This window comes from Carassius gibelio, chromosome B25 (assembly GCF_023724105.1).
Source record: "Carassius gibelio isolate Cgi1373 ecotype wild population from Czech Republic chromosome B25, carGib1.2-hapl.c, whole genome shotgun sequence".
Lineage (NCBI taxonomy): Eukaryota > Metazoa > Chordata > Actinopteri > Cypriniformes > Cyprinidae > Carassius > Carassius gibelio.
Window position 1 is genome coordinate 3,702,807 of NC_068420.1, and position 15,585 is coordinate 3,718,391.

General features: G+C 34.4%; 1 protein-coding gene across 1 annotated transcript in view; it reads right to left on the bottom strand.

Annotated features, from left to right (window-relative positions):
- Positions 1–15,585, bottom strand: part of LOC128014018 (neuronal acetylcholine receptor subunit alpha-7) — a 28,265-nt gene that overhangs the window by 1,785 nt on the left and 10,895 nt on the right. Inside the window, exons 5-9 of the mRNA XM_052597259.1 lie at positions 15,325–15,404; positions 12,521–12,688; positions 9,744–9,938; positions 7,747–7,833; positions 6,202–6,311 (exon numbers count right to left, since the gene is read on the bottom strand). Of these exons, the coding sequence (XP_052453219.1) occupies positions 6,202–6,311; positions 7,747–7,833; positions 9,744–9,938; positions 12,521–12,688; positions 15,325–15,404 (640 nt within the window). The remainder of the gene's footprint in view (positions 1–6,201; positions 6,312–7,746; positions 7,834–9,743; positions 9,939–12,520; positions 12,689–15,324; positions 15,405–15,585) is intronic.

Genomic DNA, 15,585 nt, shown 5'->3' on the forward strand with positions numbered 1-15,585 from the left:
AATAAAAATAAAAATAAACCCATTCATGCAAAAACTACAAAAACTATTGTATGTAATGATTAGTGAGTCTGAACTTAGTCCTAAATTCCTCGTATGTGTAAACATATTAAATTAAATTAAATTAATGCATTTAGCAGACGCTTTTATCCAAAGATATTTACAGTGCATTCAGGCTATCAATTTTTACCTATCATGTGTTCCCGGGGAATCAAACCCACAACCTTGTGCTACATAGCGCAATGCGATACCAATTGAGCTATAGCAGGGGGGGATCTAGAAAAATATTGATGGGGTGGCGAGAAGGGGGCCGGAATTTTTGAGGGGTGGCAACATATGGCAGACGTATATATAATGAATTTAGTCACAGTTATCACAGTTTAATGATAAATATATGTGCACACTACAAAAGGACACAGACTATCATTTACAAACTTAATCTTATACAATCAATGTCTTGCATTAGAAACAGTTCAATAAGGAATAAGTGATCATACCCCATAAGCAGCACCACACTCACTAATGCATACAGTACTCATCAACATGTAATTAAGAGCATTATAAAAGGTTCAGTGTTATCAATATGTCAATTTACTATAAGAAACACAAGACTTTAACAGCCAATGACATTTCCAGCTGGGGAGACTCAACTGATTTTCTACAGTTTAGTGTTAATCATCATCTAACTCAACCAGTCAAGAGCTACATTTAGCCTTAGATGTTATATGAATATGGTCCCTGAAGCATAGGTTTTATTAGCTGACAATAATAATAAATAAATAAGCATTATAGGCACAAATACAAATGTACTTTTAGAAATTGTTTTTGAAAAATATGGTGTTATTGTTTTGGCAAGCTTAAATTAAAACTTTTATGAAAACTTGTGTGATATTCCTTTAAAATAATGTTTTAGTATATCTTTTTTTAAGTATATGTTACTAAGCAATTTCTTACATAATTTCTTTGAGTTAGACCAAACTTTTATTTTGGTGGGTTGTAACCAGAGTTTCTGTGTTTTTTAATTAACTATTATTATTAGCTATCAGGTCTACTTGACGTATAGCATATACTTTACTGTGCAATAGTACTATATTTCTGTTTGAATTTCTTCAAGTTATACAGAAATGTTATTTTGACAGGTTGTCATAAAGACATTGGCGTTTCTGTCAGTCTGTGTATACGATACGAATGAATGACGATAGTTTTATCAAATGAAATGGTGAAATCCTCTCATAGCGCGCTGACATGCACATGTGTAGCATACATCATGCATCAATATAGTGAAGAGCTGAAAACACCACGCGTGCTTCAGTGTGTGTGTGTGTGTGTGTGTGTGTGTGTGTGTGTGGTAGAGCACACATTCCCAGAGACGTGTATAACAACACCTTCAGGGCCGCTGCTGGTCAAATGTGTGCCCTGAGCAGGACTGTATTGTTTTGCCTGCCTTCCTCAAATATGATGATGGAAAAAAACCTACTATAGGGGTGAAAAAATAACTTTAATCAAATAAAAAACTAAATGAATGAATTGTATTATTTACAAATTACAATTACATGTGGCTATAACTTTATTATGACCCTAATATATTTTATAGTCTCAAGCATTCAGAAATCATGCAAAAGGAAACTAAGCAGTTTTTCTATTATTAAACCATGGTTTATTTTTATTTATTTTTTTACTTTTAGTTTTCTTTTTTTTCCGCTAGATTGGATTCATCCATCAATTATGAACGTTCAGCCGCAAACTTGAGGTGTGAGCGGTCGCGAGCGGATGGGAGAATGGAGGTTATTTATTTAATTTTTTTTATTTTTTTTTGTTTTTTTGGAGCAACTGGGATGGTGCCCCCTCTGGGAGTTGGTGCCCTAGCAGGGGCGATTCTAGGATTTTTTCAACTGGGGGGCACAAGAGGGGCCACGATTAATACAGAGGGGCCAATCTTGTGTTGTTTGAACTGTATATCCAAATCATTTCAAGAGTTCAGTAACCTTTAAAATCAGTAATAAACAGTGATACCCTATTATATTTTAATAGCAGTTATTCACTGCTCAAAAAAAAAAAAATCAAATACAATTTGTATTAACTTTTCACTTTACAAAAGTGAAAGAAAAACTGTAATAAATAAAAGAATCCAATGTATGAATAGTGTACAACTCACAAATAATAATAATCAGAATAACATTAATAATTCATAGAAATAAATACACAATTAATTAATTAATATAACTACTATAAATTTTATATAATTTCATAATATGTTTTTGTTTATTATCCACGTCCCATTCAATTTGCATAGCAGCAGTTGCAGTAAATTTGCATTGACGAATAAACAAAATCTACTTATGTCAAGGCTAATTAATCTTGAGCATATTGATTTAAAAATATCATATATCCATACTTTGTTAGAAAGCTACTTGTTCAAAAAGGTAGCTTTAGTTTAACATGTAAAATATGTGGATCCTATAAAACAGCAATCGCGGAGCACCATGGTGATTTAGAACGCCAACTGAATTTATTAGGAATCTACAGACGCAAATAGACTAAAGGTGTAGAAAAATAAAGACCTATATGTGTATTTTGGACTTTTTTTTCACCACAAGTCTGAAAGAAGATATATTACTGAAGACAAACAGGCCCAAATCTCAAAATTGACCAGTAAAAAAAACGATGTTTTTGCATGTGTCCAGAGGTGGGTAGAGTACCCAAAAACTTTACTCAAGTAAAAGTAAAAGTAATTCTAGAAATATTTACTCAAGTAAAAGTAAAAGTACTAGTCTTGAATAGTTACTTGAGTAAGAGTAAAAGAGTATCGGATAAAAAATCTACTCAAGTAGTTAGTTACTTTGGGTCATATATACGGAGCCTATTTTTATTTAGATATATAGATAAATGTATGTAATGTATGTGTGCGTGTGTAAATGTATATATTTCATCAGCCTTTACTGCAATTTATTATAAAACCCTGTCTGTTTACTTAAGTAACAGATATAGGTTTCATGCCATAACATATTTTTAATACGACTGACTTTATATTAAATGTGAATTTAACATTGAAAGTTAATGTGATATAAATATTGCTACTAATCTTTCATTGTTCAGAAAGAGAGCAAATAACATTAACATTATTAAAGATCATTTTCACTGACAGTCTAGATTTCAATCACTCTCAGAAACTCCCATTAAAATTACTGAAACTGTTAACACTGTGAAAACAATATCTTAATTATAGATTCGTACACACATCTGCACTTTGTTGTTTCTGACGAGAGAATTCGCCAGAAAGAGGTATTCAGTCAGCGAGCGAGTGAAGGAAGCACCGGCATTTCAGCGATGACTCATCGGAACACCTCTGATTGGCCAATGCATTCAAACGAACCGTGTGTGATTGGTTATAATGCGCAACGCTGTAAAACGCATCTATCTCTGGCTCAGCGCCAGCAAGCGATCACAGATCTGAATTTAACAGCTGATGACTTGCTGAACGTACTCGCACCGGTGTGATTGAATTAAAATTAATACAATCTTAATCGGCTATTTTTTGTCTTTTGGAAGCTGCATTCAACTTGACTCCCCTCTGTTATAAGCCACACACGTACAACAAACTACTGTCATAGTGGTATCGTGTACTGTAATCGAATGTAGCCCAAGTTATTACCTGTTAAACAGTAGACAGCACACGCGGTGTTCATCTAATAAGGATCTCCATCGCAAGCAAATAATAGCCTTTGCAGATTTGCTTTCAATTCAGTGCAGTTCCATAGTCCCGTTTTCAACGCTGTTGATGCTAAACGTTACAACTCTGAGTGAACCGCTTCAGACGCTCAGTGCGTGAGGCAGGGAACTGAACGAATCATTCAAACTGATTCATGAACCAATTCACTCGTTTGCCAATTGGTTTGATCAAGCCTTTGAACAGAATTGACTCAAAAGAATGAATCATTGGCGAATGGGCATCGCTCATTGCCCAGAGAAAAGTAGACGGCGCGTTTGGAATAAACTGAAGCATTTATAACATTTATTGCATTAAGATAAAGTAACGAGAGGGGCGTCGCTCACAGTAACGAAGTAAAAGTACAGATGAGTTATTTACTAAACTGAAAGATTATAATTTGAATTTGTGAGTGACAGACAATAGAAATGTGGGGGCACACTGGGGGGCCAATCAGTTTTCAGGAGGGGCCAGTGCCCCCATGGCCCCTCCCCTGGCTACGCCACTGTGCCCTAGGCAGATTGAGTCAGTTTGGGAGTTCGGAGCGGGTTCGCGAATCATTTGAATCAGTTCGGGAGTTCAAAGCGGGTCCGCGAATCATTTGAAACAGTTCGCGAGTTCAAAGCGGGTTCGCGAATCATTTTAGTCAGTTCGCGAGTTCAAAGCGGGATCACGAATCATTTGAGTCAGTTCGCGAGTTCAAAGCGGGTTCGCGAATCATTTGAATCAGTTCGGGAGTTCATAGCGGGATCGCGAATCATTTGAGTCAGTTCGCGAGTTCAAAGCGGTTCGCGAATCATTTGAATCAGCTCGGGAGTTCGTAGCGGGATCGCGAATCATTTAAGTCAGTTACGGGGATCGCGAATCATTTGAGTCAGTTCGGGAGTTCGGAGCAGGTTCGCGAGTCATTTGAGTCAGTTCGGGAGTTCGTAGTGGGTTCCTCGGATCATTTGTATCAATTCGAGAGTTCGGAACAGGTTCGCGAATCATTTGAGTCAGTTTGGGAGTTCAAAGCGGTTTAGCGAATCATTTGAGTCAGATTGGGGATCGCAAATCATTTGAATCAGTTCGGGGTCACTAAAGATTTGCGCTTGTAAATTTTCAAATTGGCCATAACCTTTAATTCGTTGCTGCCAACTAGGGTGGCAGCAGGGGTGGCAACTGGCAAGGCTTTCTTTTACCCTATGCCACCCCGGTAGATCCGCCCCTGAGCTACAGGAACACTATCTAGCAATAAATAACATAATAATAATAACATATCTGGCAATAAAGCTCATTCTGATATAAAGACTACTGTATTGTATGATTAGTTAGTTCTCACTCAGTGCTGAGCACTTAACAAGCACTTAATGATGTATTTGCATAACTCAGTGAAGAGTCAATAGGGCTGAATCAATGCCGGCTCATCATAATGCTGTTGGCTTTCCGCAGGGGTTCGTTGCTTCCTCCTAATTGGTGCTGGGATATTTATTGTAATTCTAGACAACAAAAGCATGAAACGTCTTTTTCAAGCAAAAATGAGAATTAATATTTCATGTTGGCTGTGTTAAGCTTGTGCCTAGAAGACAAATGTGTTGTTTGGACAATGTTTGTTTGAAAACAGCACAAGTGGCTTGTCTCATGCATTTAGTGTAAAGCTGTTGTCCACAGCTGACTCTGATTCACATCACGCGCCGAGAGACGCTTGCAAAGAAACACTGACCTTCAGCACTTTACTGACAAACCACAGAGAGTCAGGGACCTAACATTTACCTTATATCTGAATACCAATTAAATAAAGATAAAACAAACTGAAAAATTCACTGGTAATGTAAATATTTTCAGCGAAAGTAAAAAATGCACACACCATTAAAAATAAATTAATAATGTATGAAATTAAAGCAAAATGTGATAAATAAATAAAACTTGTTAATAATATATGAAATAAAATAATGAAATACTCAATAAATAAAAAAATGAAACAATCGGACAATCAAATAAATGCATGTGTTGGTCACAAAAACAAATAAAAATAGTATGTATGAAATAAAACCAAAATGTGATAAATAAAAAAATTATAACAAATGTTGATAACAAATGTTGTAAATACATAAACAATCAAGCTTTGGTAATACTCGTGAAAAAAAATAAAAATATACACACAATTAAAAATGCATTAATAATGTATGAGAAAAGCAAAATGTCATTAAAGATGGATGGATGGATAGATAGAAAGATGGATAGACTGATAGATGGATAGATGGATAGAGGAATGGATGGATGGATGGATAAATAGATAGATAGATTATGCAGCATAACAAAATACTAAATAAAATGCCAAACAAACAAACAAACATATTTTTAAAATACAAAAATTAAACAATGAATCACTAAACATTAAAACAAAAAATACTTGGTATAATTGGTAAAAAATAAACAAATAGATAAAAGCTCTATAAGCATGGCTTGGTAATGTCATGATAAAGCTTGTCCCGGATGGAGATGTGTGTGTTTCTCACCCATCGGGGCATCTTTCCTCCGTCTGGATCATGATAGTGATACTGTAGCACCAGGACTGTAGCGATGACCGACAGACCCACAATCACCATAGTGGTGGCGAAATACTGCGCTGAAACACACACACACACACACACACACACACACACACACACACGTATCTCCTGAAAGGGCTTCTTTACTCAAACTGAATCTACAGACATCTCTGCGTGTAGATGCAGTATTGTGTTATGAACAGTTACTGTAGCATTACAAACCGCCAGGCTTCAGTAAACACAATCTAATCAGAGCCTGAATCACTCCGAGCTGTTCGCACATCCTGCACTGACACAAACACACTACATAAATAAAGTCATTTATCATTAGCTGGATATCATGTATAGGATTTTACATTTTCTATATAAAAATACACATTTAATAGAAAATTATATTTACTATTTACTAGTGCTGCCAAATGATTAATTGCGATGTTGATGTTTACTTTATGCATTTAGCAATCAAATATCCAAATTCAAGACTGAATGAAGTTTAAATTTATTTTTAATGAGTTTGGTTTCATTATTTTATGACAATAAATGTTAAATAAACACAAAATTAAATTAAAATTAAATGTAATAAAAATTATATAAAATTATAAAATATACATGGAATAAATTCCTGTTTGATTTGATTTACTATTTATTTTATTTAGTTTGCAATTTTAGCTTTTATCATTTACATTACATTTACATTTATGCATTTAGCAGATGCTTTTATCCAAAGTGATTTATAGAGCAGAATTCATACTCACAACTGCTCTGAATAGTTTAAACTTAATTAGTTTGATGTCATTATTTTACATAGCAATAAACATAAAAAAATAAATTAAAAGCAATTAAAATAATTTAAAATATATTTGAATTGGACTATAAAGTAAAATAAATAAAATAAAGAGAAAATACAGAGTGACTTAGATGTAGAATAAATTAAGCTGTCACCAAATAACAGTAACCATTATTTACTGTATTTAAAATTAGGCACTTTTTATGTAGTGTTTATTTTAAATAAATGCAAATAAATAAATAAAACTGGAATTTTAAATAAAAATTAAATATAGTAAAAATGTGTATAAATAAAGCAGTCAGTAAATAACATTTAATGCATTTAAAATCAAAGTATTGTTAATTTTATGTTCGATATTTTATCTATCAGTTAACAGCAGGAACATTCAGCTAAATATCTCCTTTTCTGAACCACTATTTAAATCGAAGTTATTAAACAGCAGCTCTCAATATGAAAGAGCTCTTTCCTCTGACATTATTGGATGGGTTTTCCTCTGTAATGGTCCGTTTGGGAAGCGGTTTCAGAGTGAGCGATCGCGCTCTTTCTAAGCGGCCCATTTCTGGATGATTCATAACCATGAATGTGATGAATGCAGTTTTCTGCAGCTCAGTTTTCAGGGTCTCTAAAGCAGCCGTCGTCATTTCTCTCCATCTGTGTCACTCATTCATCCGTTTAAACGCTCTCATCAGTCCCGCCCCCACGCTGTGATTGACAGCTGCACTTACCAATCAGAGGCACTGAATCAGAGGTGGCGGGCATGATCTCGGCCACCAGCAGCATGAAGACGGTGAGCGACAGCAACACAGTGATTCCTGTCAGGGAACAACAAAATCAGCTTTAAATACATTACAATCTGAGCGGATGACACAATTCAATGTGTCCCTGGACCACAAAATCAGTCATAAGGGTCAATTTTTTTAGATGAAGCTTAATAAATAAGATTTCCATTATAAAATGACAATATTTTGACCTTTAAAAATGTCTGAATTAAGTTCTACCAATGCATATTCCTAATCAAAATCATTCAGACTGTGTAAAAATGACAGTTTTACTACATACACCATCGTTAAACTATACTTTTCACTTCTTTAGGATTAACAGAGCTAGTTAACTTTGGTTAGTTTCCATATATTTTCCCAGATCAACTTTGAATAAAGAAAAGAGAGGTTTAGAGACAGATTTTGTTTGTGTTTGTGAATTTTCGCTAGTAGGAAAATAGCTATTACAAAATGAGAAAAGTGAATAAATCTTCCTTTAAAGAGGGATAGAAACAAAAACTCACTTCAAACGTCTGAGTTATATTATCATGACATACATGTGAAATTTGGATTAACTTGATCTCTTCATATTTAATGAGAGAACTATAGTTTTTGATGGTTATGATTTTCAAGTGTGTAGAGTTTAGTAGAGACCTATATCCAGCCACTAAATTGTCCCTAGCTGTAATTTCCCCAACAATGCCAAAATCAAACCTACACCCTTGATTCGGGGGAATGATAAATCAGAGACGAAGCTTCTCACTCCAATAACTCACTTGTGTAACATCAGTCTCATCGAATAATATCCGTGATGCAGAGTCTGGAAACACACTGGGTCTTAATGAAGCCCAGAGATCAATACAGTGACCCCATCACACACTCATTAAGAAGGAAGTGTGTTTCCGGCTGTTTGTCATGTTCAGTGTTTGAGCTGTGATTTCAGACTGGATGAAATATCTGGAGTCTGTGTGCTTCTGTCTTGGTGCTTATTGATTCCAGAGCGTCTCTTAAAGCTCGCCAATCTCTCAAACTACTGGATTGCATCCAAACACACACGCGCTTTTCCACCGCAAAACATTTATGGATCAGTGTTTTACCAAGGTATTCGGGTTATTTTTAATTTTTATTTTGCATCGTTTATGTAAATAAATTCACAGACTGAACATACAACTCAGTGGTGCCCCTTGCATCTTGTTTAGTGAAACATTTTGTTAAATATAGCCGTTTGTCATTATGTTTTGATTTAAATTAGTTGGAAATTCAGTATCCCACAATGCAATGTGCTGGATTGTGCTTTCAAATAAGCTGGAAACAATGTCAAATGGGCTTTTAAATATATACGTATAGCTTCATTTGAATGGATTGCCAAAAGTTAACACAAAATTAGATTAGAAACCAAATTTCTTCATGCATCATGCACATGGTTTCACATGCTGTTTACAGTAGTATGCATTACTGAGTGTAGACTGTGGAGAATGCAACGCACTAGTATTTAATTCTGGATGGAGCCAATGATTTTTAAATGCTATAATGTGAAACAGAAAGTCGAGGGAAGCCACCCACACACACACACACACACACACACACAGAAATGCGGAACTAAGACACCATGAAATTAAGGACACACACTGAGCATCTTGTATTGCAAAATCAGCTGCTCTTGTTTGGTGCATTCAAACCCATTTATCAGCGAGAGCAGACGTGAGTGAGATAACTGGGGTCTTTTTCTAAGGAGGAACATCTAAGAAGCTGGAAAACTTCAGCACCATTCTACATTTGTGCTCCATGGAATCTCATTATTGTCTGGATGAAATGACGGAGATGCACTTTTAAAAATCTTTTTTCTCAGCGATGCCATAGAAGAGCCATTTTTTCTAAGTTTGTAAACCTTGTAAGCCTTCCATGGACGCTAAAAGGTTGTTCGTGGAACCAAAGTGCATTCAAACATTTTGTGTGGGTCTCACCCAGCGATATCTTCTCTCCAGAATCAGCGGGCAGCAGAAACACCAGCAGCGCCAGAGTGGAGATCAGGACACATGGGATCAGCAGGTTGAGGCCGTAGTACAGCGTCCTTCTCCTCATGACCACAGTGAAGGTGACGTCAGGATACGGCTCCTTACAGCAGTCATAGAACTTCTCATTCCTCCTGCCTGGAACCTCTACACACACACACATGTGCGCACACACACACATGCACAGACACACACACGCACACGCATGCACAGACAAAAATACAAGCATTCACACACAAATATGAAAGCACAGACACACACACACACACACACACACAAAAATACACGCATTCACACACAAACATGAATACACACACACACACGCACACACACAGACGCATTTATTTAATGTCTGTTTAGTGTTTATTCTAAACAACAGGGTAAAATAGAACAAACACAACAAAAACAAACCAATGAGTCAAAGACAACAAAATCGAATAAAACGGGGCAGAAATGGCAAAACAGAATTACAAAAAAAGTAGAATCAAACAGTCAAAAACAAGTGCATCAAAAAAAGTAACAAATCAAACAATAGAATCAAATCAACAGATTCAAACTAAATTGTACAAAAACAACCGATTAAAACAAAAAACAACAATAAAACAGAACGAAATAGAATCACAATAGAATTAAATAGAATCAAACAGAATCAAAAACATCAGAATAAAACTGAAAAAACTAAATCAAATAAAAAAAGAACACAACATAATCAAAATACATAATCCTAGTGCTCCCTTATAATTCGCAAATCAGAATCAAATTCAGAATCAGTTGTTGCATCACCTAATTAATATTCATGAGCCAAGCCAAAGTGTAATAGGTCACCAAGTCCAATCTTCACGCATTTGCCTAATGAGGTCAGCTAATTATTTTTCTTTTAATTTGAGTAACTCTGAAATGATACAGGCTCTCTACAGCTTCTGGTGGTGATTATCTGGACAAATTATGTTCTGGAAGACAGAAATGTCAGATCTGTATCAGGGCATCTTGTGAAATGCTGATTATTTACAAATGGATGATTTCACATGCAGTAATGAGGGATCGAGAGGGTTTAAAATCAGTGTGTGTGTGTGTGTGTGTGTGTGTGTGTGTGTGTGCTAACTTCATTAATTAATTGTAATAAAAAAAGATTAAATTATTAAAATTAAAAAAAAAGTACAAAAATTAATTGAAAATGAACTTAAAATATTTAATATATGAATTTATAATTCAAGTTGCAATTTTATATTAATAAATTCTAATGTATTTTAATACAAATTCTAAATATAAATATATATATTAATTCATAAATAACCCAACTCAAAATTAATTTTAATATTTAATTTATTTTAATTCTAATTAACTCAACTCATCTCTTTTAGAGAAATGCAAAAACACTTGAACGAGCTGTGTTCAACCAAGTCTCTACATTTCACACACAACAACCTCCTTGACAGCAACCAATCTGGGTTCAGAAGTGGACATTCAACTGAGACTGCCTTGCTCTCAGTTGTTGAAGCTCTAAGACTGGCAAGAGCAGAATCCAAATCTTCAGCACTTATCCTGCTTGATCTGTCCGCTGCTTTTGACAGGGTTAATCACCATATCCTCCTATCAACCCTACTGGCAAAAGCCATCTCAGGAACAACACTTCAGTAGTTTGAGTCTTACCTATCGGATAGGTCCTTCAAAATATCTTGGAGAGGTGAGGTGTCACAACATCTAAGTACTGGGGTGCCTCAGGGCTCAGTTCTTGGACCACTTCTCTTCTCTGTCTACATGGCATCATTAGGTTCTGTCATTCAGAAACATGGCTTTTCATACCACTGCTATGCTGACACTCAACTCTACCTCTCATTCCATCCTGATGATCCGACGGTAGCTATTCGCATCTCAGCTTGTCTAACAGACATTTCTTCCTGGATGATGGACCATCACCTTCAACTCAACCTTGCCAAGACAGAACTGCTTGTGATTCCAGCAAACCCATCGTTTCATCACAATTTCACCATCAAGTTAGGCACATCAACCATAACTCCTTCAAAAACAGCTAGAAGCCTTGGAGTTATGTTTGATGATCAGCTGACTTTCTCAGACCACATTGCTAAAACTGTCCGATCCTGCAGATTTGCTTTATTCAACATCAAGAAGATCAAGCCCTTTCTTTCAGAACATGCTGCACAACTCCTTGTTCAAGCTCTTGTTCTGTCCAGGCTGGACTATTGCAATGCTTTCTTGGCAGGTCTTCCAGCCAATTCTATCAAACCTTTACAATTAATCCAGAACGCGGAAGCAAAATTAATTTACACATTAAGAATACACGTCAAACCTCTGTTTATCAATTTGCACTGGCTTCCAATAACTTATAAAATCTAACTAGCTTTCTAAACTTTTTGTATTCCATCTGTATTTCTTTCCACATTTGTAAGTCACTTTGGAGATATATATACATAAACATAATTACATAAAAAATGAAATTAAACAAATAAAATAAAAAGCTAAAATAATGACATAAATACACCAGAAAAATTTATAATTTCAAATCGTGAATAAAAAAAGAAAATTAAAACTAATTCAACACATTATTAAATACTGTAGTAGTAAATAAGTAATACTAAAATAACGCTGTTTTGGTACTAGCCTGGTATTTTTTTAGATGTTAGATTACCACAGAAATAACATGGTATATGATTATATAAGTCATTCAGTACCACAGTATCATATATCACTGTACCATGTGTAAAACTTACCAACCAGATCCCATTCCCCGTTAGCGATGTATCCGGTAATATCTGCCTCCATCATCTGCAGGTCCAGAGACCATCCACCATACGTCCACGAGCCGAACTTCAGATCGCACCGCTGAACATCAAACGGAAACCAGCGCACATCAATGTAGCAGGTGCTCTTAAAGATACCTTAACAACAGAAGCATTGTGGGAAGCATGCTGTATTAGTTTAGTCTCTGACGCTTTAAAAAATGGGTTATTTCATCACAAAGGATCACAAATAAACAAATTAAACACAACAGAATCAAACACAATAAAAACAAAAAATTTATCAAACACAAAAGAACAGAACAGAACAGAATAAAATAAAATATGACAGAATCAAATAAAATATATCAAACAGAACCAAAAACAAACAAATAAAACAAAACAGAATCAAATAAAATCAAACAGAATAGAATAAAAAACAAACAAAGAAAATTCAGCAGAATAAAAAAAGGATAAAAAAAAACAAATGAATCAAACAGAGCAGAATCAAACACAATAGAATCAAATAGAATCTATCGAACAGAACAGAATAAAAAAAAAAATCAAACACAAAAGAATCAAAATCAAACAAACAAATACACAAACAAAACAGAATAAAATAAAATCAAACAGAACAGAATCAAAAACAAAAACAGTAGAATCAAACACAACCACAACAGAATCAAAAACAAACAAAACAGAATCAAACAGAATCAACCACATCAAAAATGTAAAACAAACACAACAGAATCAAAAGCCAACAAATCAAAAACAACATAATTACAAATAAATGCATTAAACACAATAGAATCAAACAGAATCAAACAGAACAAAATAATAAACAAACAAATCAAACACAACAGATTCAGACAGAATCAAAAACTAATTCATACAGAAAGAATCAAACATAACACGATTTTCTTAACACTTTAACATCCTGAAACCAGTAAAATGGCAGAAGATATTAAGAGTGTGGTTTAGTTTAGTTTCAATTGAATACTTTGATTATATGCTATTACAAAAAAGAGATGAATATCCTTATAGTGATTATTGATATTAGATATTTTTCGATATCTGATATGCTGATATTTTTCAAATAATTTTGGCCGATACCGATATATATATTTCCCTTTATTTTAAAACAACACTAAGTCTCTCCTGTGCTTAAAATAAAAACAAATTATTATTCTTTTCGGTGAGTTAGCAGAAGTAATAAATAATCATTATAAAGTTATTTTTCTCCAATGAGAGTACACTGACAGCATTGAAAACAAATGTAATAAATCTCAGCTTTTTTTTTTTTTTTTTTTCTCTCAGATAGATGTCACCGATAACTTAAAATTGTATTTATGGACTTATCATTAATAGATGATATAAATTAAAAGAACTGTACAAGTTCTAAACCTCTTTTACAGCACCTTGTATTTAAGTTTTAGAAAATATAAATGACTTATTAATGAATAAATCTGTATATTTTAAATGTTTTAATTTACAACGGTGAAGAATTACCACACTGGATAGCGTTCTGATAATATCCTGCATCCCTAAATAATTCCCCATCGACTGAACTACAGGAAAGTCCCTCTCAACACAAACTTCTGTGAATCCAATTTGTTCAGAGTCTGAAGTGGTTCCACTCAGTTTCCATCCCCATCCCATAATAAAGCCTCTGGACGGCTCCACACGGCCTCATGGGAAAAACAGATCGCTCACTGTCTCCTGCTGATTTACATAAATCCCATCATGCCTCTCCTTCTGAACTCTGAGCCCATTGTGTGTGAGTGTTTGTATTGATCCTGTCAGCGGACGGACGGACAGTAATTGAAACAGCAGAATAAGAGGTGAGAGTGTGTGTGTGTGTGTGTGTGTTTTCCAGGTGACAGGAGAGTCCAGGTCACCCTGAGCCGCACTAACTCAGGAATTACTTTGAGCCACAACTAAGATGATACAAAATAAATCAGGACAGGCTGGAGATGTGTGAGAACACTCATGTTTATAACCTTTAGACAGTTTAAGTGACTAGAAATGCAGACAAGACTTAAGCTAAAGTACTATTTAACCCATTACAGCTAAACAGAGTGTAATATAAAATTAAGCAAAATTGCATGCACAAATTACAATCATACTGTAAAACTACAATAGAATATATAATGATTTGCTTTTAGCACCTTCATGAAATTAATAAAAACTAAGTAAAATCACCTGATACACATTCATTATTCATGATTATTAGTAAAAAAAAACTTGCTGTGTTTATTTGTTTATTATTAATAAAGAATCGGCATTACCATCAATTTGTAATATATTTAAATGTATTAATAAAAATAGTATTATATTTAAAATTATACTTATACTACTACTACTAATTATTATTATTATTATTATTATTATTATTATTATTATTATTATATATAAAAAAACTTTACATTCTTGATAAATTTACAAAATTATCTCATGGGGGTCTATTGAGAAAATATAATGAATATGTGAAAAAAATTGCACACTGTAATATCACAGATTATATTATTTTAGAAATACTTTTTAAGTTAATAAACTGAATTAAAAAAAAACTAACCATACATCTAACTTGTAAAACCAAAAAGCTTATAAAATAAATGTTAACTTAATAAAAAGTTCAAGTTCAAGTCTGCTTTATTGTCAATTTCCAAAAAGGTGTATAAAAACTGAAAAATATATGAAATATAACTAATTCTAAATATTAATAAACACTATAACAGAATTGCATTAATACATGAAGCCATAATACCATCTTAACAGGCAGACATGGTGTGTTTTACCTGGTGGCAGGTACTGACAGTATCCAGAGGAGTTGACCAGCACGTTTGTGTGAAATGTGGCGTCAAACCTCTCATCCGCACTGTTACAAACAAAAGATAATCACTGTAGATGATCAGCAAACACACTTGACATTTCCAAACTTCTGACGGCCGTGTCGCAGTTTGGAAATGCACCTCCCTGCAACTTTAGTGGAGCAAACAGGTCTATAAAGCACGAGCGGTGCGTGTCTGGAGTCAGCGTGTAAATCAGGGATATTTAAG